Below are 19,457 nucleotides of genomic sequence, written 5' to 3'. Positions count from 1 at the left end.
TAAACATACAAAAAGCTCAGTGATTTTTGTAAGATTTTCCCAGGGCTTCAAGTGTGCGAGCCACTCCGCACTTCATCAGGAAGCATGTTTGTACTTGCGTGCGTGTGTCATCCTGAGACGAACTGCATTCCTCTGAAAGCAGGTTAAACAACTGATGGTGCGCTTTTATTAGGGGAACAGTTTAGAAATTCGAAGCCCCCAAATGTTCCGCATAAGTGATGCATTTATCATGATGGCTACTGAAATACTGAGCCAAAGCGGAGAGCTAGAGCTAGAAGGGGATGCCTTCCTGGAAATCCTTCCTCTGCCTAGTTTTACAGTGAGCTGAAGAGCAGTTGTACACAACGGCAAGGAAGGTTGGTTCCTTCAGGTTCTGCAAAAGCAATTTCAGAATTTGGGGAAAAAACATTAAACATTTATTTTAAACTTAGGCTTCTTCAACGTCTCACAGCCAGCCTACCCTCCAAGCCTGAGTGATTGTGGAAGGAGCCGGCGTTCACTCGGCAGAGGAGCAGAGCTTTCCTGCCACGGGCTCTCAGTGACTGAAGATCCAGGGAGTAGAGGCGCGGGCAAGGAGCACTGGGCTCAGATGCAGGAGAACCAGTTTGAACCCTAGCACTACCGCCTCTTCACTGAGGAACCTTGGGGATTACTCAGCCCCCTGGGACCTAATTTCCAAGGTGGAGATGACACCTATAGCATAAAGCGCTGTGGGGATTACAGGAAATGATGGAAGTGACGCTCCCTCTCAGCAGAGTGTGTGCTTTGAGATATGCATTTAATCTGAGCCCTTTTCTGCAAAGAGCTCCCAGTGGAGCTCAGAGGACAGTCATGTAACCAACAACTACAATGCATTATACAACGATCTGCAATCTTCTAACCATTAACTCTAGACTTCGAAAACAGAAGCATGGAAGCTCAGAGGAAACGACCGAGGTCAGCCCTGGCAAATGGCGGTCTTTGTGGCCCCCAGCTGGCCACCTGAGCTGTGGACACGTTTGTCTGCCGTGTGCCCTCACTGTCAGAACCCCTCTTTCTGTGGCCTCATATTGTCCCCAGCTATTCGACGTCTCCTCATTTAGGAGTGCTTCTCAGGTGCTCTTAAATGACCTCTTTTTCAGAATTTCCTCTCTATTCCTATTTTCCAAAACCAAAATATCTGGGCAGCTAATTTTAGCTAAGAGATGAAAGCAGTTCACACTAAGGTACGAAGGACTGATAGGATTGACCCTACTCCCTCTGAGCTCATCCAGAACTTCAACCTGTTCATCGACGACTGGCCAATAGCCCACACACTTCATGCCCACGCATAGGTGGTTTTGAAAGGCTGAACCTTTAACAGTCCTCCCTCTCATTCTCCCCTCCCTGTCCCCTGCAGAGCCAGGCTCAGGAATTTGGTCCTCCTTTTCTGAAAGGCTGTGATCTTTGATCAGGATATTTCTAACAATAATAGCATCAACCGAAAGCCCCCAGTAAGGTTTGATTGACTTAACTTTTCAGTTGCATTTTAAGGCTAGTCCTGATTAACATTCCCCTCTGTGACATGGGAGCAGGATGTGCCCTCACAGGACCTGCCCCCACGCCCATTCTTACTCAGTGTCCAGCCCAGGTGCAGGTCTCCCTCCTGGAAGCCTCCCTTGAGCCTGCCCCACATTTTTAAACCCTCACACTTGCTGTGTTTTCTTTTTCTTTCTTTTCTTTTTTTTTTTTTTTTTTTTTTTTGGAGATGGAGTTTCGCTCTTGTTGTCCAGGCTGGAGTGCAATGGCGCAATCTCGGCTCACCGCAACCTGCGCCTCCCGGGTTCAAGTGATTCTCCTGCCTCAGCCTCCCAAGTAGCTGGGATTAGAGGCAAGTGCCACCATACCCAGATAATTTTGTATTTTTAGTAGAGACGGGGTTTCTCCATGTTGGTCAGGCTGGTCTCAAACTCCCCACCTTAGGTGATCCACCTGCTTCAGTCTCCCAAAGTGTTGGGATTACAGGTGTGAGCCACCGTGCCTGGCCACATGCTGTGTTTTCTAACACAAAAAAACTCCTCTCCACTCCCCTCCAGCCTCATCCCTTCTAGTCTTCCCGGCATGGGTAGGGCCGGCCAGGGCACACTCACAGCACCTTCTATGTGTCTGCTGCCACTACTCTTCACCCCTCAGCATCGTCCTTTCTTAGACGTGCCCCAAACTCTAAAGAGCAAGGACAGCACTTTTTGCACTATTGTTTTCTTGGGGTCTGGCACTCAGTAGGTGACCAATAAATAGTCATGAAACACTTAAGACTGTGGCACTGCTCAGCAGTCCCTCCTGGGGCCTGGCCCACAATACTGGGGACTGGGTGGTGGCTCGAACAAAGAAAACGTATTTACACAAGGCCAGGACCTAAGAGCTTGAGGTGGCCTGCCTTGAACGTGTGAGAAGTCAAGGGGGTTGGTGACTGAGGGAGGGGGGACAGTCTGGTCACTCTTCCTTTTGGCTGGCAACGTCCTTCAATCCTTTCACCCATTGACAAGCTTGGGGAGAAAGGACGTCTCGCTGCCAGCAGAGATGAGACGTCAGATAGAGAGGCCTGCACCCTGGAGATTTTCTCGCGAAGATAACCCACAAGACGACAGGCAGGAAGACCGCGGCTGCTCTGTCCTTTCTGCTGTCCAATCCAGGATCCTCTTCAAAGTGCTCTGCCATCCATGTTTAAGTTAATTGGGATACTGGCTGGCCCATTTTCTGAAGATAACTCTTTCAACTTTTTTGTGTGTGCGTGTGGGAAAACACACATAACACAAAAGTAACCATTTTAAGTGTACAGTTCAGTGGAAGCCATTCACATGGTTGTGCAACCATCGCCACCATCCGTCTCCAGAACTTTTTCATCTTTCCAAGCTGAAACTATATCCCCATGAAACTATAACTCATCCCCGCTCACCCCAGCTCCTGGTAACCCCCATTCTACTTTCTATGTCTATGAATTTAACTACTCCAGGCACCTCACGTAAGTGGAATCATACCGCATTTGTCCTTTAGTGATGGCTTATTTCACTTAGCATGTCTTCAAGGTTCATCCATGTGTAGCATGTGTCAGAATTTCCTCCGTTTTTTAGGCTAAATAATACTCCATCATGTGCATGCACCATGTTTTGTTTCTTTGTTCATGCATCAATGAACACTTGGGTTTCTCTCAGCCCTTGGCTACGGTGAATAAGGCTGCTATGAATATGGTGTGCAAATATCATTTTATGTCCCTGCTTTTGCTTTTGGGGGTCTACAGACTATTTTTTAAAGAATAACATAGTATAAATCATTGCCTGTGTACTTCCTAGTCAGCCCCGGACTTGGGCTAATTGAGCAATTGTCCTTCCACAGAGAGGTGGGGACAGGCAGGGCAGCGATTTGTTCTCAAGGAAGTGGAATTTTACACAGTTGACTGCTTCTTGCTGTGGTTGACCTTTTGCAGATCATTTCCTTAGAGTTTTCAATGTTTGTCCATATCTTACCAATTAGCAGTTATAAACTCTTGAGAAGCCAGGAAAATAGTTATTTTTATTCTCTTGGATTAAAGGCAGAAAAACATTCCTCTGTTTCTTTTGAACATCCTTTGATGTACATGCATATCCCCCTCTCTTCCTTCAGGTGGATTGTCAGAGGTGACAGGACTGTGTTACCCCAGCCTTTAAAATCCCAGAATTTCCACATTTATAATTTGCATTGTGTTCACATATTAGTTCATGCAGGGCAAACAAAATATACGTGGCAACGTGTCTCGTACTCTGCAGCCCAGACATGCCCTTGAAAGTATGTAGGAGGGAGAGGGTTTCCGAGGCCAAATACGTTTGAAAAATGCATTTTACAGAACCCCCTTTTCAGGATTCATGATGCACATGAACATATTAACGGCTCTGAGAAGTCCTACAGATGAGACACCAGCTCAACATTGTTTCACTGAATGTCATCGCTAATTAACCAGTTATTCCCTTTTTTTAGATGAACACTTATTGATACCCTTTTAGCCATGCCACCTTCAAAAACAAAAAAAGCTTCCACTGCTGGCTTAGAAGTGAGTGTGTCCTTCAAATGAAGCTACGCAGGGAGGACGGTCCAGTTGTGAAGGGCTTCCTTATTGGATCGTTAATATTATTAATATATTTATACTTTGTCTTTTGCTGTCTATTTGCCTTTGAGAGAGACAGAAGAAAGAACTGGGGAATGCTGAATGGATCGACTTGATTGTCCCGTGGCAAGCTTTGTCAAGGCTGCTCTGCTGCATCAGTAGTTAATGGAGAGTATTATTTTGGCAGGGCTGGGATGGAGTTCAGGTCCCCTGGCTTGTTATGCAAAGCCAAGCCCGTGAAGCCCCAGACACTGATTGCAGTTAGTGCCACAGCAGAAAGGCCTTCTCACGTTCATCCCTGGAGTTTCCCCAAAAGTTCACACCCTCCAAGTCCTGTAATTCCAACTCCACAAGTAACAGAAGGATGTCCCCTCAGGAGCTGCCCATCCCAGGCCTGTCACCAATATTAAAACATTGTACCACTCTGAGCAGCCTGGAGGGTGAGGCGGGGCAGGAAGGTCTGATCAGAGACTCTGTGGTGAGGGCCCTGACTTGGGCAGCTTTGCAGCCTCCTTGGCACGAGAGAGTCTCTGTTCTCTTTCTCTGTCCGCTTGCTGAGGTTTGAGTTGTGACATGTGTTCTCTACTCCTTTCCCTGTCACATACACATCTGGCCAGGCCCTGGTGAGTTCTCAGGGTACTGATCCTGGCTTTCACGTAAGGATGCTTTGAGGTTCTATCTGAGGAAACTCTTTTTTTTTTTTTTTTTTTTTTTTTTTTTGAGACAGAGTCTCGCTCTGTCACCCAGGCTGGAGTGCACTGGCCGGATCTCAGCTCACTGCAGGCTCCACCTCCCGGGTTTACGCCATTCTCCTGCCTCAGCCTCCTGAGTAGCTGGGACTACAGGCGCCACCACCACGCCCGGCTAGTTTTTTGTATTTTTTTTAGTAGAGATGGGGTTTCACCGTGTTAGCCAGGATAGTCTCGATCTCCTGACCTCGTGATCCGCCCGTCTCGGCCTCCCAAAGTGCTGGGATTACAGGCTTGAGCCACCGCGCCCGGCCCTGAGGAAACTCTTAGAGGGCTGCCTCTCAGTCCGCTTGTCCCCGGGATGCTGGAGGCACTGAAGTGGAAGGTCGGGAGGCTTCCTGGCTCGCCCCACCTCGGACCTTCTTCCTCTCCCGACCGGAGGGCAGGGGCCAGGAGCCAGACTGCACAGTCACATTCTGCTGTCATGCTGCCAGTTTGGCATGGTGTTTTTAGAAGATTAATAGTTAGTTCAAAGGAAGAAAATAAAAACACACTCTTGGGTTTAATAGTGTTGTCGGCTTTTGAGAACCATCCTACTTTTTTTTTTCTTTTGGTCAGAAAAATAGTATGTGTAAGGAATGATTGCAGGAAGTGTTGGAAACGAAGCTGTGTTGCTGTTCCCAGGATGCTGCTGAGGAGGTCAAAATGAAGGGCACGGCATCCCGATAGGTGGTGGGAGGACCTGAAAACACAGTAGAGCCCCGGGTAGACCTGGACCCGCTTCTCCTTCAGCATCTCCCAGCTGTGAACACAGCTGCTCCCTGGAGGGCGTCTTCCATCCTCGTCTGGCCCACTTTCTAATCTGGTGCTGACTGTGCAGACAGGATGTAAAACTAGTAAAATACCCCTTAATTTGGGTCAGTTAGGGGTGAGGCTAAAATGAATAGCTCAGACTCTAAGTAATCAAAACCCTTTCTGAAGTAGTTTTATTACTCTCGGATCCGAAATGTTACTTACCAACAGACATAAGCCCCCGAGGACCTGCTTAACTGACAGACAAAATTAATGAGTAATAATCACCTTGTGCCAGTTGCTGCACCAGGCGCATTCCTGGTGTTATTTTTGACTCTTGTAACAACCCTGTAGTGAAGGTTTTGCAACTCCTACGTCATAGATGTTAAAACTGAGCCCCCCGCAAGGTGAAAAAGCTTGCCCTGGCGATCGCGGGGTCAAACTAGAAATAAAACTGGGGTTTATCAGGGTCAAACTCCGAGCTCTTCGCCTGCATCGCAGCTGTGCTTGACAGCACATTCGCACACTGGCTCAGACCCCACTTTAGGCTCTGGATTCCATATGACCAGGCTCTCACTTACCATGCGATGCCCTTCCTCAGAGACAATGGTAAGCCAGAGCCTAGCCCAAGTGTAATGAAGACAAAGGGCAATTGGATAAAAACCTGAAGGATTATGCTGTCCTGTACTAGTCAGACCTACCATAGTTAAGTAACTTTGGGATATGGAGTAGGCCAAGGGCAGCCTCGGGCTTTGTGTACCTTGTTTTTAACTGGTTGGTGTTAGCTGTTTTCATGGAAAAGGTGATCATTTAGATCCATGGTTGTACTGGCTTCTAGTTTGAGCTAAATAAAGCAAAAAGAAAAAGGAAGGAAGGGAGGGAGGGAGGGAGGGAGGGAGGGAGGGAGGGAGGGAGGGAAGGGCATCATATCCTCTTCAAGATGGTTAGACCAGTGTTGAAACAGTAAAAAAAAAAAAAAATTGGTTTACCATCTTAGGTACAAGGAAGAAAGGAAGGAAGGAAGGAAGGAGGGAGGGAGGGAGGGAAGGGAAGGAAGGAAGGAAGGAGGGAAGGAAGGAAGGAAGGAAGGAGGGAGGGAGGGAAGGAAGGAAGGAAGGAGGGAAGGAAGGAAGGAGGGAGGGAAGGAAGGAGGGAGGGAGGGAGGGAGGGAGGGAAGGGAAGGAAGGAAGGAGGGAGGGAAGGAAGGAAGGAGGGAAGGAAGGGAGGAAGGAAGGAGGGAGGGAGGGAAGGGGGAAGGAAGGAAGGAAGGAGGGAGGGAAGGAAGGAAGGAAGGAGGGAGGGAGGGAGGGAGGGAAGGGAAGGAAGGAGGGAGGGAGGGAGGGAAGGGAAGGAAGGAAGGAGGGAGGGAAGGAAGGAAGGAAGGAAGGAGGGAGGGAGGGAGGGAAGGAAGGAAGGAGGGAGGGGGGGAAGGGAAGGAAGGAAGGAGGGAGGGAAGGAAGGAAGGAGGGGGAGGGAAGGAAGGAAGGAGGGAGGGAAGGAAGGAAGGAGGGAAGGAAGGAAGGAAGGAAGGAGGGAGGGAGGGAGGGAGGGAAGGGAAGGAAGGAAGGAAGGAAGGAGGGAGGGAGGGAGGGAGGGAAGGGAAGGAAGGAAGGAAGGAGGGAGGGAAGGAAGGAAGGAAGGAAGGAGGGGAGGGAGGGAGGGAGGGAAGGAAGGAAGGAGGGAGGAAGGGAAGGAAGGAAGGAAGGAAGGAGGGAGGGAAGGAAGGAAGGAGGGAGGGAAGGAAGGAAGGAGGGAGGGAGGGAAGGAAGGAAGGAGGGAGGGAAGGAAGGAAGGAGGGAAGGAAGGAAGGAAGGAGGGAGGGAGGGAGGGAGGGAAGGGAAGGAAGGAAGGAGGGAGGGAAGGAAGGAAGGAAGGAGGGAGGGAGGGAGGGAAGGAAGGAAGGAGGGAGGGAAGGAAGGAAGGAGGGAAGGAAGGAAGGAAGGAAGGAAGGAGGGAGGGAGGGAGGGAAGGAAGGAGGGAGGGAAGGAAGGAAGGAGGGAGGGAGGGAAGGAAGGAGGGAGGGAAGGGAAGGAAGGAAGGAAGGAAGGAGGGAAGGAAGGAAGGAAGGAAGGAAGGGGCATCATATCCTCTTCAAGATGGTTAGACCAGTGTTGAAACAGTAAAAAAAAAAATTGGTTTACCATCTTAGGTGCTCTGATTCATGTGTTACAAAAAAAGATGAGTCTTAGTCAGGAAGCCTAAGAGTAGGCCTCAATTAAAATGTTAATTTTTTTTTTCCCTAATCCTTCCTGTTGTAAGAGTTTTGGACTAGAATGAAGGTAGTACCACTACACTGACCATTCGATTAGCAGTTGTCCTGGCTTGGCAGTAAGTGACTTGTGAGATTTGTCGGGAGAGTCATGCGTCCCTGTGCATCAGGTCACATCTGAAAGTGACATTTTCCACGGCAGCCTGGTATGGAGCAACTGAGCCCAAGGAAACCTGGGCTCTACTCAGGTCTGGCTTGGCTATAAGCTTTTTTAATTCTGAATGAGTCACTTCACCTCTTGTTCAGTTTCCTTGTTTTTAAAATAGGGGGTTGATCATAACTTTTTTCAGCATTTCAGTACTAAAAATTCTATTCAAAAAAGATACAGTGATATTAGTATCTTAAACAGCCATGATGTGTCAAATATCTGCTATTCACAGACCCTGGACAAATTATTATTTGTTTAGTCAGTGTAACAATGAAATAACACCAAAACCTGCCCTGTTTTCAGTATGCTACTTTGCTTTATATGCACATAAAGTGTACTGAATACTTCTCAAGACAAATGCTATAACCTATAACAAGTTAATACAAACCAGAGAATTGTGTTTATTTGTATGAACTAGGGCTGTTTCTTTGAGTTTACTGGGGGAAAGAACCTGAGTTTCAATCAGATACCGATTAATAATTTACATAAGAGACACTCGATCTTGGGCTAGCGCCACTTCTCAGCCTCAGTTTCTTCATCTGTGAAATGGACACACTGGTCATAATGCCCATGCAGTGGGCCTGCTGTGCTGTCAGAGTCCCGAGCACAGGGTAGATACTTAATGAATCTTAGTTTCCTTTCTTTGCCTAAAACAACGCTTAATTTAATGTCATAGATTTGTTCTGTTAAGAGAGAATTATTCGGCCAGGTGCAGTGGCTCACGCCTGTAATCCCAGCACTTTGGAAGGCCGAGGTGGGTGGATCATGAGGTCAGGAGATTGAGACCATCCTGGTGAACACAGTGAAACCCCGTCTCTACTAAAAATACAAAAATTACCCAGGCGTGGTGGCGGCGCCTGTAGTCTCAGCTACTCGGGAGGCTGAGGCAGGAGAGTGGCATGAACCTGGGAGGCGGAGCTTGCAGTGAGCCAAGATCGCACCACTGCACTCCAGCCTGGGTGACAGAGCAAGACTCCATCTCAAAACAACAACAACAACAAAAAAAGAATTATTCATTGTTTTAAATGAATTTCTCATATACCCAAATTTTCTTTTTTTTTTTTTTTTTTTTTTTTTTTTTTTTTTTGAGACCGAGTCTGGCTCTGTGGCCCAGGCTGGAGTGCAGTGGCGCGATCTCAGCTCACTGCAAGCTCCAGCTCCCAGGTTCACGCCATTCTCCTGCCTCAGCCTCCCGAGTAGCTGGGACTACAGGCGCCTGCCACCATGCCCGGCTAATTTTTTTTTGTATTTTTAGTAGAGATGGGGTTTCACCTTGTTAGCCAGGATGATCTCGATCTCCTGACCTCATGATCCGCCCGTCTCGGCCTCCCAAAGTGCTGGGATTACAGGCTTGAGCCACCGCGCCCGGCCTTATACCCAAATTTTCTATTGGCTTTTATAATAAAACTAGAAATATCTTTCCCTGGAGGAAAATTTCCAATAGAGAAAAGTTTGGTGGAAACATTTAAAAACTATAATGCCTATATAAATTTGGTATAATAATTATGTATTAATTATTTAAATTAAGTTATACTTGAAAAAACAATCACAGACAGAGGATTAAGATAAATAGCAGGGCACAGTGAACACAGGTGGACACAGGAACATTCTGACTTCTGGGAGGGTAGTTCCTACCTGACATTCACACTGTGCCCCTCCCTCATTCTGAGCATTAGCTTAGGCATGAAGGAATAAGACATGGTCCCTTTCTTCAAGGAACTTGCAGCCTAGTGCAGGAGTCAGCAAAGTTTTTCTAAAAAGGGCCATATAGTAAATATTTTTGGTTTTGCAGGCCATGTGGGCTCTGTCTCAGTTGTTCGACTCTGCTGCTGTAGTGCAGAATCAGTTGCAAATGAATATATGAATGAAGGAGCACCGCTGTGTGTCAATAAAACTTTATTTACAAACACAGACAGCAGGGCTGTGTTTGGCCTGTGGGCTACAGATTGCCGCCCCCTGAGCTAGTGGAAGAAAGACTTGTAAACAGGCAATTACGGTATATTGTAAGAAAAGTGTACGTGTTTATCGTGAGTACAGGATGTTTCAGAGGCACAGAGAAGAGGTTCCTGATCCGGTCTTGGGAGAGGATACCCCTCAATGGAGTTTATTAAACTCTATAGAAATATAGAAGCATTTTCATTTGTGCATTTCTAATTTTGTACCCCTTTCCCTTTTCATTTGATTGTGTGCTTGCAAAAGTAATATGTGTTGCTTGAAAGAAAAAATGCATGCAGTACAGAAAATCGGCCATACTTTGACCGACAGGTGATATACAATGTTAAATCATTTTGGTTTTGGTGAGGTTTGTCCTTTAAAGCAGGCATCAAGCCAGGAAAGTTGGAGCGGGAGAATGAGGGTGTTGTGGGAGGTGGGGCACAGAAGAGCAACGTGGGCCAAGGGCATAGAGGCTCTGGGGAGCTGTGAGCACTTTGGCAAGGCTGGGTCATGGCAGGGGTTGGGGCAGGGGGTAGTGATGAGAGAGGTAGGTGGGGGGCAGCCACCCCTGGCTCTCTTCCAGAATTGATGGCAGCCAGTTTGCAAATGGGAAGAATAGAAGGTGACAGGTGACTCTGGCCATAAAGGGAATGTAACAGGGTCCTGTTACAACAAGGCCATAGCCTGCAGCTGTGGAAAGCCACTGAGGCATTTGTTTTCAGCCAGCGGAAGATGACTTTCCTTCACCCTCCAAGTTCTCTCCAGGATGGATCACCTGGGCCGTTACAGTCTTCTCATTTCAAGGATCCCCTGAGGCTCCCAGCAGAAGCTCCCCAGCCCTGGCTGTCTTCCGGAATTGATGGGGACATCTGAAATGTTGATGCTAGCTACAGTCCAGCTCTGTTGACGCACTGTGTTATACTAGAAAATACCCTCCAGCAACACTTGAAACAACTTTTGAATTTCTTCAAGTTATCTCGTATACATGAGTGTGCTGGAAGCCTGTGTGCTGACTTCTTGCAGGACATTAATAGCTGCTCCCTTTTGATGCTTAGGGATCTGTGGGGTTCCTTCCTTCCTCCCTCCCTCCCTGCATTCCTCCCCACTTCCTCCTTCCTTTTTAACTTACAGGGCTTACTCTTAATTTCCTTTCTTAGAGGTAGTTGATGAGGGCCGTTAGTAAAATCCACATTGCAGAATTTGGAAAGACTCTTCAAGGTTTTGGTAGCTATAAGGGCACTGCTTATTAATTATCTCCGCTGCCTTGTGGGTATCTATTCAGCTTCCCCAAATGCCACCGGGCCCTGTACCAAAAGAATAAGAATGTTCAATAATGCAAACCTCTGCTCAGAATGATACACCTTCTTATTTCCTTCAAGAAAAAGTAAAAGAAACGAAAGAAAGAAAAGTGACTCATGGTATTTTTTCCTCAGAGATAATCCTACACCTCACTGAGGATGTGCTCAGGTGGTAATTTTTTCTGTTTTTCAAGTTCTACATCTCTAGCCCTTCAAAAATGGTCAGATTCAGTGAGAACCAGGAAAGCCCCAGTGTCAGTAAATGAAGCCGTTTCTGTTTCTCTCCCACCGGGAAGGCTGCACGGCGCAGCAGAGGAGCGAGCAGTAGAGCTGTCATTTGAAGAAAAAAAGACAAAAAATAAATAAATAAAGTATTGCTTAAGGGTTCGAATGAATCTAAAATTACTACATTACTCGTTAAAATGGACTACGTGAAGTCTAAGAAGCTTGACGGTGTGGCTCCAGGGTGGGTTTCCTTAGCGAGGCCCAGAATGCAGGTCTGCTAGAGTTGGGGTGTATCTTCCATCTAGCAGGAATGGTTTGCAATCGATTTTTGCCCCAGCTATTCCCCTCAACGTGCCGTGGTTATTATTTTAGCACTAAGGTAGAAAAAAGGAAAGATGAGGAGCAGTTTGAGCAGCAATTAATATTCACAAAAAAACAGAGAAACAAGATTGGAAAGAGAAAAATTCCCCGGAGTACCCAAGGATGTCCATTATGGCATTCAAGGAAGCTTGCAATGATGCCAACTCTAATTGGCAGTTGTGTTGGCTACTGTTGACAGCAAACCTCCTAAAATTGGAGGATGAGCTTAGAGGCAAAAAGCAGAGAGTAATTTGAGGTTTTCAAGTCATGCAGTATATCTTGAGTTTTGATGGAATCTTTTAGGGAAAAAAAAATCTGTCAACTGTTAGATTAAAAATACTGAAAAACATATTTAGGTAGCAGAGGCTGCGTAAATGTTGAGAAACTAACTGTGGCGAATGTGCTTCATCAGCCTGGCTTGTGGAGGGTGTTTCTTTTGTCCGTCTGTGACTCATCTTCCAGGGTGGACTCTGTGTGTGTTCTTGCCATTTCTATTGTCTACAGTTAAGAAGTGCAAAGCACAGCACATCCATGGTATATAAAACACTGGTTCATGAGAGGCTGCTGAAACTCTGTTTTAGGAGGGGGAATGCTGACTCTACATTTCTCTAAATTCCTGCGACCCAGTCAGGAACTTTGTTTTACTTAAAGCTTTTGAAGTTTTAAGCAGTTACTGTCCTCTTTGTAGGACTGAACAGAAATATTTTCTTTTATCTCAACTGACACTGCTCAGCTTTAGAACAGACAGTGTGCACAGCGATTGGTAAAACCCTCGTGGTTTGCTGATAGAACAATTTCAAATGGGGATCTCCACTACAAAAGATGAAACTTGGGGGAAAATTGTCATTCACTTCCCTAAAAAACACTTTTTGCTTTAGTCAGTGGCATTAACATGCATAATCTTCAGGCTGTGAAGACATGGTTTGTTCCCAGCCACTTTCAAAATAAGCTTCCTCTAGGCCTGATTTATAGGATTGTCTTAAAATACATGTTTCCGAGAAGGCGAAAAGGTTTTTCCTTTGTTGGTTTGTTGTTTAATGATTTTGTCTTTGCCTCCCCACCGTCACTACCACTGTGGGAGTTTACATTATTTTTCCCTACATTTTTTTCTGTCATTTGAGGGCTTGTAGATTCATCGTAGAAAATTTGGAAAAGTCAAGAAAAGTATAAAGTTGAAAATAAAACTCGGTCTTATTCCTACTCTTTAGAGATAGTCACTTTAAAATATTTTGGAATATCTTCTTTTAACTTGCCCTGCCTGTACAAACATCCCTTCTAGTCACCGTTTTTCCATTCTGAAGCTTTGTCATACAATTATATCATGAGCGTTTTCCTCGATCATTCATTTTCAAAGGTGAAATTTTTAATGACGCTGTGGTATCACTGACATTTAGTCAGGTTCTCAACTTTTGCTCTTGTAAGTTACAAACAGTGAAAATCATGGCATAGGGACCTCTGCGTGTGTCTCTGATAATTTACTTGAGATAAAGTTCCAGGAAAGGGAATTGCTGGGATAAAGAGTGGACCCCATTTAAAGTAATGTGCTACATATTGCCAAATTGTCTTCCAGTAAAACAGTGCCCGGTTTATGCTCCTTGTATAGGTTTATACCTCTTTGCTTCTCCTGCATCTTTAGAAATTTTTTTTAAATTTTCTTTTTGAAACAAAATATTGCCTTTTTTTTTTTTTTCTTGAGACAGTGTCTTGTTCCGTCGCCCAGGCTGGAGTGCAATGGTGCAATCTTGACTCACTGCAGCTTCTGTCTTCCAGGTTCAAGCAATTCTCGTGCCTTAGGCTCCTAAGTAGCTGGGATTACAGGCACGCACCACCACAGCCAGCTAATTTTTGTATTTTTAGTACAGGATTTCACCATATTGGCCAGGCTGGTCTAGAACTCCTGACCTCAAGTGATCCTCCCGCCTTGGCCTCCAAAAGTGCTGAGATTATAGGTGTGGGCCACTGCACCTGGCTGTCTTCATTTTCGTTAGTGAAATCAAACATTTCTCAGGTGTTTATTTCTGTTTCATATTTGGTTAATCATCTGGGTGCTAACTCAATTTCTGGTTGCAGTATTGGTGTATATTGATATGTAAGTGGATATATATTACAAATTTAGGTCTTTATAATTTTCCTTATTGTATTTTTGATGTGTAGATTTTAAAAATAGTAATTAATAGTAAAGTAGTAATCATTAAACTATTACAAAATCTACCAGTTGTTTCCTTAGGTAGTTTTTCCTCCTTAGTTTTTCTCTTTAGAGATTTTATCTTCACTTCAAAATTAAAGAAGCAATCTATTTGCTTCCAATTTTTTTATGTTCTTGTTTTACATTTTATCATGGAATTCATTACCGTGGAAAACAAGATTGTTTTCTTTATCTGCCATTTATTTTCCATCTTCTTTAGAAATTTTCTGAGTTTCCTTGATGAATATTTCTCCACTCTGACAAGTCAAGCAATTATTCCTTTCAAAATAATATTAATGGTATTTTCTTTAGCTTATCCTTAAACTATACAGGTCCAAAAACAGTCTACCAGATTTTCTCTGACTCCGCAGTTTTTTTTTTTTTTTTCTTATTTTGCCAGAACACAGAGCAACTAACGTGTGTGAAACGTAGACACACTCGGGCGTCATTTGTCTCACCGCTTTGTCATGGCTCAGAGGCGTCACATGGCATCATCATGAATGTCCCTGGTCTTGGAAGAATGACAAAGCAAGCAAGCCTAAGATTATGAAATGGGGCCATGACTTTAGTGCTTTTATGATCTTGTTAAACCTGCTGATGAGGTGTTAACAAGGTTAATTAAAGGATGCTTTTCATTGTTCTCTAGGGAATGGATTTGAGGGAGATTGGAGTTAATGCAGGGAGACTCTTGTATTAGTTCAGGAGAGGGAGGAGGGCTGGTGACTTTTCCTTATCTTGTCTGCTTACCCCCTGCGAATTCCATCCCAAGGAAATTTGACCAGAGAACAAGGTTCAATTTGCAAAGAACAGAAGCCAGTCTGGTATTTCAGGAGATAGGGACTGAATACAGGGAATAGTGCTTACTGAGTTGCTAGAGCAACCGTAAACGGGCCTCTGGAAGGATTCCTGGAAGAACTCTGGAGAGCTAGCCTGTCCAGGGAACTGTGCCTCCATTAGGAGGCTGAAGAATTAGAAAGTCACTGTCCCAACCACTGGTTCCAAGATCACACCTCCTTAGCCACCTCCAGAACTGTTGGCTCCCAGACCACCCAACCCTTGCCAGATCTGACCAGCAAAATGGATGTCTCCCTTCCTCCCCTCTTAACTCTCTTCCTAACTCAAGTCATCCGGAAGTTAAAACAAGGTTGCACACAGAAAGTTATTTTGGGGTGTGCACATGATTGGTAGGACCAAAATCACATTTGAAACTGTAAGTGTACCAGAATCTGGAAGTATTGTTTTTGGCCTTCCAGCTCGCACTATAGGAGCACACACCAGAAGGAGACTGGGATCACATGAGTGAGCACCTACCCCATCCCTATAAATCGGGGTGTCTGTGGGGGCCATGGAGCATGGATGGTATGTTCAGGACATATTTGAAAGGTAAAACCTGCTGGAATTGGTGATTGATTTGATGGAGAGGGAGGTGACAAGGGTAATGTCAGAGACAAAACCTATTATATTAAGTTCTGGTTTTGTACTTTTTAAAACATTACTCCTGTTATATATATTTTTTAATCTGAAAAACTATAAATTGCTTTAAACATTGCTTACCCAACTGGTCAGTGAAATGACCAGTTGCCATATCTTATCTAGAGCAATGTGAACAAATTTCAAGAGCCAGGTGACCTCAAAGCTTCCTCATACTTCTGAAATTCTTTAGGAGATTATACTGTGTCTGAACATATTTTCTTTTCCCGGTACATTTTTGTCAATACCAGAAGTAGAAGTCAAACAAGGGTGTCGGCGCCATGGGTTCCCCCAGCCCCACCCTACCCTGCTAAACTGCGGTGGCTCCAGGATGGCAAGGGTGGTGTTGCGGGCAGATCCCCAGGCATGAGTAACCCTTATCATGGTAAACTTGCTGGGCCTGGGAATCCAGTTGGTTTACTTGTTGCTTCAGATATGCTGTCTATTCTTGTGCCTAGTTCAGGAGGGTTTAAGGCAGCAGGTGACTGCCTCGCCCTGGGTTTCCCGCCCCCCTCCCCAGGGGGAAGCCCACAGGCTGGGAACTGTGGAGCCAGCCATACTTTTAAGCAGGCTTCCTCTCCCTACCAGCCGTGTGAGTGGCCTAGTCTCCCTCCACTGTCTTCGTTTTCCACTGTGGCACTGTTAATGGATAGGGCTGGCCACTGAACATCTTATTAGCTAGCACCTTAATGGGGTCGTGGCTGCCGAGGCCGGGTCTGGTCATTGCTCAGGTGGCTGAACTCACAACAGTGTTGGCAATTTCCTCCAGTCCCCTGAATGCTTTATTAAAATTTCTTCTGCCTCCTGGCCATCTCATAGAAGCATAATATACTCATTTGCATCCTTTAACCTCAAGTAAACTCATCAGTGGGAAGTCTTGGTGAAGACATGAAAGCATTTCAAATGACTCCCTGCCATTGAGACAGCAGCTGGTGCCCTTCTTCCCGGCAGCAACCTGGGGTCGGGACGTGTTCCTCTCCTGCCGAGACTGTGCCCAGCCGAGGCTCCCAAAGGCATGATGCAACTGGGAGATGAGTGGTTACAGGTGTCGTGAGCACCTCCCCTGCCAGAGTGTGTAAACCAAGCTGGAAAAACAGAATGTGCACCCACTGTGATTTATGAAGCTGTCACTCACATTTTAAGGCAAAACCTGCATTCCTGAAGTTAGAAATAGGTTGCGTGGTGAAAGGTTTTTATTATCAAAACTACATTTTTTCCTAGAAACAGCATACATAGGCGGATGTTCGTTTTCCAGGCTTGCCTGCAAAAGCCCACTTAACTCATCACCTAGCTGTACAACCCTGCAGGGCCGAGCAGCAGCAGCCAGTCTTTTGCGTGGTTCCCACAGCGTTTTCGCTTCTCCCTGCTCTTGGGAGTTGTTTGAACCCCAGCCCAAGACAGTGAAGCTCATTCATTGTCTTCAAAATGGCGGGGCAGTGTCGGCCAGTAGTTCTGAGTCGCGGGGCAGGCTTGCTGAACCACACTGCAGTGCTTACCTGCGGGAGTTTTCATCCAGTGGGCCTGGGATGGGGCCCAAGAACTTGCCTTTCCTAACTAGTCCCCACGTGGTGCTAACACTGCTGGTCCCTGGAGTACAGTTTGAGGACCACTGGAGCAATCATGGAAGGAAGTTAACCCTGTAAGGAGCTCCTGTGTCTGAATTCTTAATAAGAATCTGTGCAACCAGCAGTGCCCTGCTCCCCAAATTCATGAATAAACCCTGACAACAGCAAATTCCAAGCCGTCTTTTATTGACGAGGCCCTCGTGCAGTCTGTGCTTACATTCCCGTCTTCCCTTTCTTCCTGGGCCTGGCATTGCAAATCACTCTGGAAGCAGGTGGGGTAGAAAAAGAAGTCACCCTCCTCGAGTCTCTGGAAAGCCATACCTGTGTCAGGGGCATCGGCGAGCCAGTGTGTGTCCCAGGGAGTCCGGGGCAGAAGTGGGGACATTGTGACAGGTGGTGCTTTTCTACTTATCCCCGCCGGGCACCTTTCCCTGCATCCACTGACACAGAGCGTGGCTTTTCCTGAATTTTAGGGATGCTAAGAACCACAGCTGTGGCCTCCGGGGCCTCGATAAGGCTCTGGAAGTTTGGAAACACGGGGCAGGGCCTGAGCTTACAGTGCTCTCTACGGATCCTCTGTGCTGCAGTCTGGGGTGCACAGAGACAAGGGGCCAGGGGAGACATCTAAGAAGACAGAGCTAGGATCAGGGGTCAGCCCACCACCTTCCATGTGCCCGCCCCCCTCCAATCCTGCCTCTGCTCCCAGAACACCTCCGCTGTGGCATTCCCAAATGCATTGGCGTGCGTTTCTTCAGCTGCTTCCCCGCACCACCCCACCCCCGTCTCCACTGACCTGGAGTTGCGAGGCCAGAACCGGAAACTTTGTCCACTTCTTTGCAGCAGAAGCAGGGCATCTAGACCCCCAGCCCTGCGTCTGCATGACCTGGCCAGCGGAGACCCTGCTTAGTTGCCCCTCTGGCCCAGATGCCAGCTGCATGTGGATTTGAGTCCACATTTGGACACGCATCACTTAGAGGGAACAAACAGGGGTTTCTCTCCTGATTCTGCAAGTGGAGAAAGGAAAAATGAGAATATTTTTTGTATTTTTCTTATCAAACAGTACAATAGTCTGAATGTTGTATTTACTAATTGACCGGCTTTCTCTCCAAGTAGAGCAGATGGCTTTAGAGGGGAAATAGGAAAACGCAAGGGACATTTCCAAGGGCAAAATAGAATGTTTATATTTCATATTTACATTTAATTACATGGAATTATAGTTAAAGTTCATATTTCAACATTCACTACTAATGCTCGCCTTTATTTTTGAGACTCCTCGTAAAGTTTGGGGAATGTTTTGGGATGAAAATGCAGAAGTTACTTTTAACCTCCTCATGTCATCATGATGCCCATGCAGAAAGTCGTCAGGGTCTCCCAGCCCCTGGGCACTCGGAGCAGCTCGTCATGGTGAGGGACCACTGGTCCTCAGGGATGCCTGGTCTCCGTCGCTGCCCACCTCTGCCTCAGTTTACATTTCCCATGTTGGTTGGCACAGAGGAAGACACATCCCCAGGCTTCCTGCATCATTCTGTGCAGACTTATAATCTGTCCCAGACTAAAATGTTACATTTCCTTTTGTGGGCAAATTATATGTCTCATTGGATTTTCAAAACTGTGGAAGAGACTCTGAATGGCGTATGTGGCATGGTACTGGCAACGGTGCCATGATCCCTAGAGGGTTATTGTATTGCCCTTATAATTGAGTACGATGAGCTCTGTGTATGTTTCTCTCTGATTTATTTTCTATTTGCCCCTCTCTAGTGGGATCTTGTGTGTGATAATGCCTGGAAGGTCCATATCGCTAAGTTCTCCTTACTGGTTGGATTAATCTTTGGCTACCTAATAACTGGATGCATTGCTGACTGGTGAGTACCAACGTGCCCGCCGCACGAACCTTTGGAGGCCACAGCACGCCTTTGCTGGCTAAAGCAAAGTAGTCAGTGTTAGCTTACCGTGGCCGTCTTTTCCCAGTGCCAGAGCAGAAGACCAAAGCCGCCACGTGGAGAATGCAGAGCTCAGAGAAATGGCCCATGCATGTAGCACATCATTTGGAAGTGTGCATTTACACTCAAAGCAATTCTCTAGCTTCTAGAATCTAGCAAAACCAGCCTGCAGCCCCATCTACCTCTAACTTTTGATGTTTAGTTAGAGCTTGAAGACTTATTTGCAGGGCTCCAGGGGGTGGATGCACTGAGGGGTGGATGCAGAAGATGCATTAAAAAATAGGGGCTGGGGGAGCTAAAGACCCTTCCCCGATGCAAGCTGAATGAGTCAGGCAGTGCTGATTAGCACCTCTGAATGTCATACAGATTTTAGAGAGGGACAGTCCTTGGCTTGGCCAGGAGATGCCTCTGTGAGGTCTGCGGGGAGCTGCACCTTGAGTGATAAAGAGCATTTGGGTAACAGACATGGGCTCTGTGGGCAGGGG

General features: G+C 46.3%; 4 protein-coding genes across 23 annotated transcripts in view; 2 read left to right on the top strand and 2 right to left on the bottom strand.

Annotated features, from left to right (window-relative positions):
• Positions 1 to 19,457, top strand: part of LOC126952529 (tubulin beta-2A chain) — a 759,189-nt gene that overhangs the window by 478,582 nt on the left and 261,150 nt on the right. The window contains exon 1 of one of the 16 annotated variants that reach the window (XM_050787245.1): positions 18,390 to 18,399. The exons of the other annotated variants lie outside the window; for them this stretch is intronic. The gene's annotated coding sequence lies outside the window, so the exon portion shown is untranslated. Of the gene's footprint in view, positions 1 to 18,389; positions 18,400 to 19,457 lie in introns of those variants that run through there. 16 annotated transcript variants of the gene reach the window in all.
• PRPF4B (pre-mRNA processing factor 4B) overlaps positions 1 to 19,457 on the bottom strand; it is a 908,191-nt gene that overhangs the window by 651,302 nt on the left and 237,432 nt on the right. The gene's annotated exons all lie outside the window — the stretch shown is intronic.
• Positions 1 to 19,457, bottom strand: part of FAM50B (family with sequence similarity 50 member B) — a 667,415-nt gene that overhangs the window by 423,721 nt on the left and 224,237 nt on the right. The window lies entirely within an intron of this gene.
• SLC22A23 (solute carrier family 22 member 23) overlaps positions 1 to 19,457 on the top strand; it is a 190,238-nt gene that overhangs the window by 22,955 nt on the left and 147,826 nt on the right. For all 4 annotated transcript variants that reach the window (XM_050787197.1, XM_050787196.1, XM_050787195.1 and 1 more), the window contains exon 2: positions 18,791 to 18,894. In XM_050787197.1, coding sequence (XP_050643154.1) covers positions 18,791 to 18,894 — 104 coding nt within the window. The remainder of the gene's footprint in view (positions 1 to 18,790; positions 18,895 to 19,457) is intronic.

This window comes from Macaca thibetana, chromosome 4 (assembly GCF_024542745.1).
Source record: "Macaca thibetana thibetana isolate TM-01 chromosome 4, ASM2454274v1, whole genome shotgun sequence".
Taxonomy (NCBI): Eukaryota; Metazoa; Chordata; class Mammalia; order Primates; family Cercopithecidae; genus Macaca; species Macaca thibetana.
Note: the sequence above shows the minus strand (reverse complement) of the source record. Positions and strands in the feature narration are given on the sequence as shown.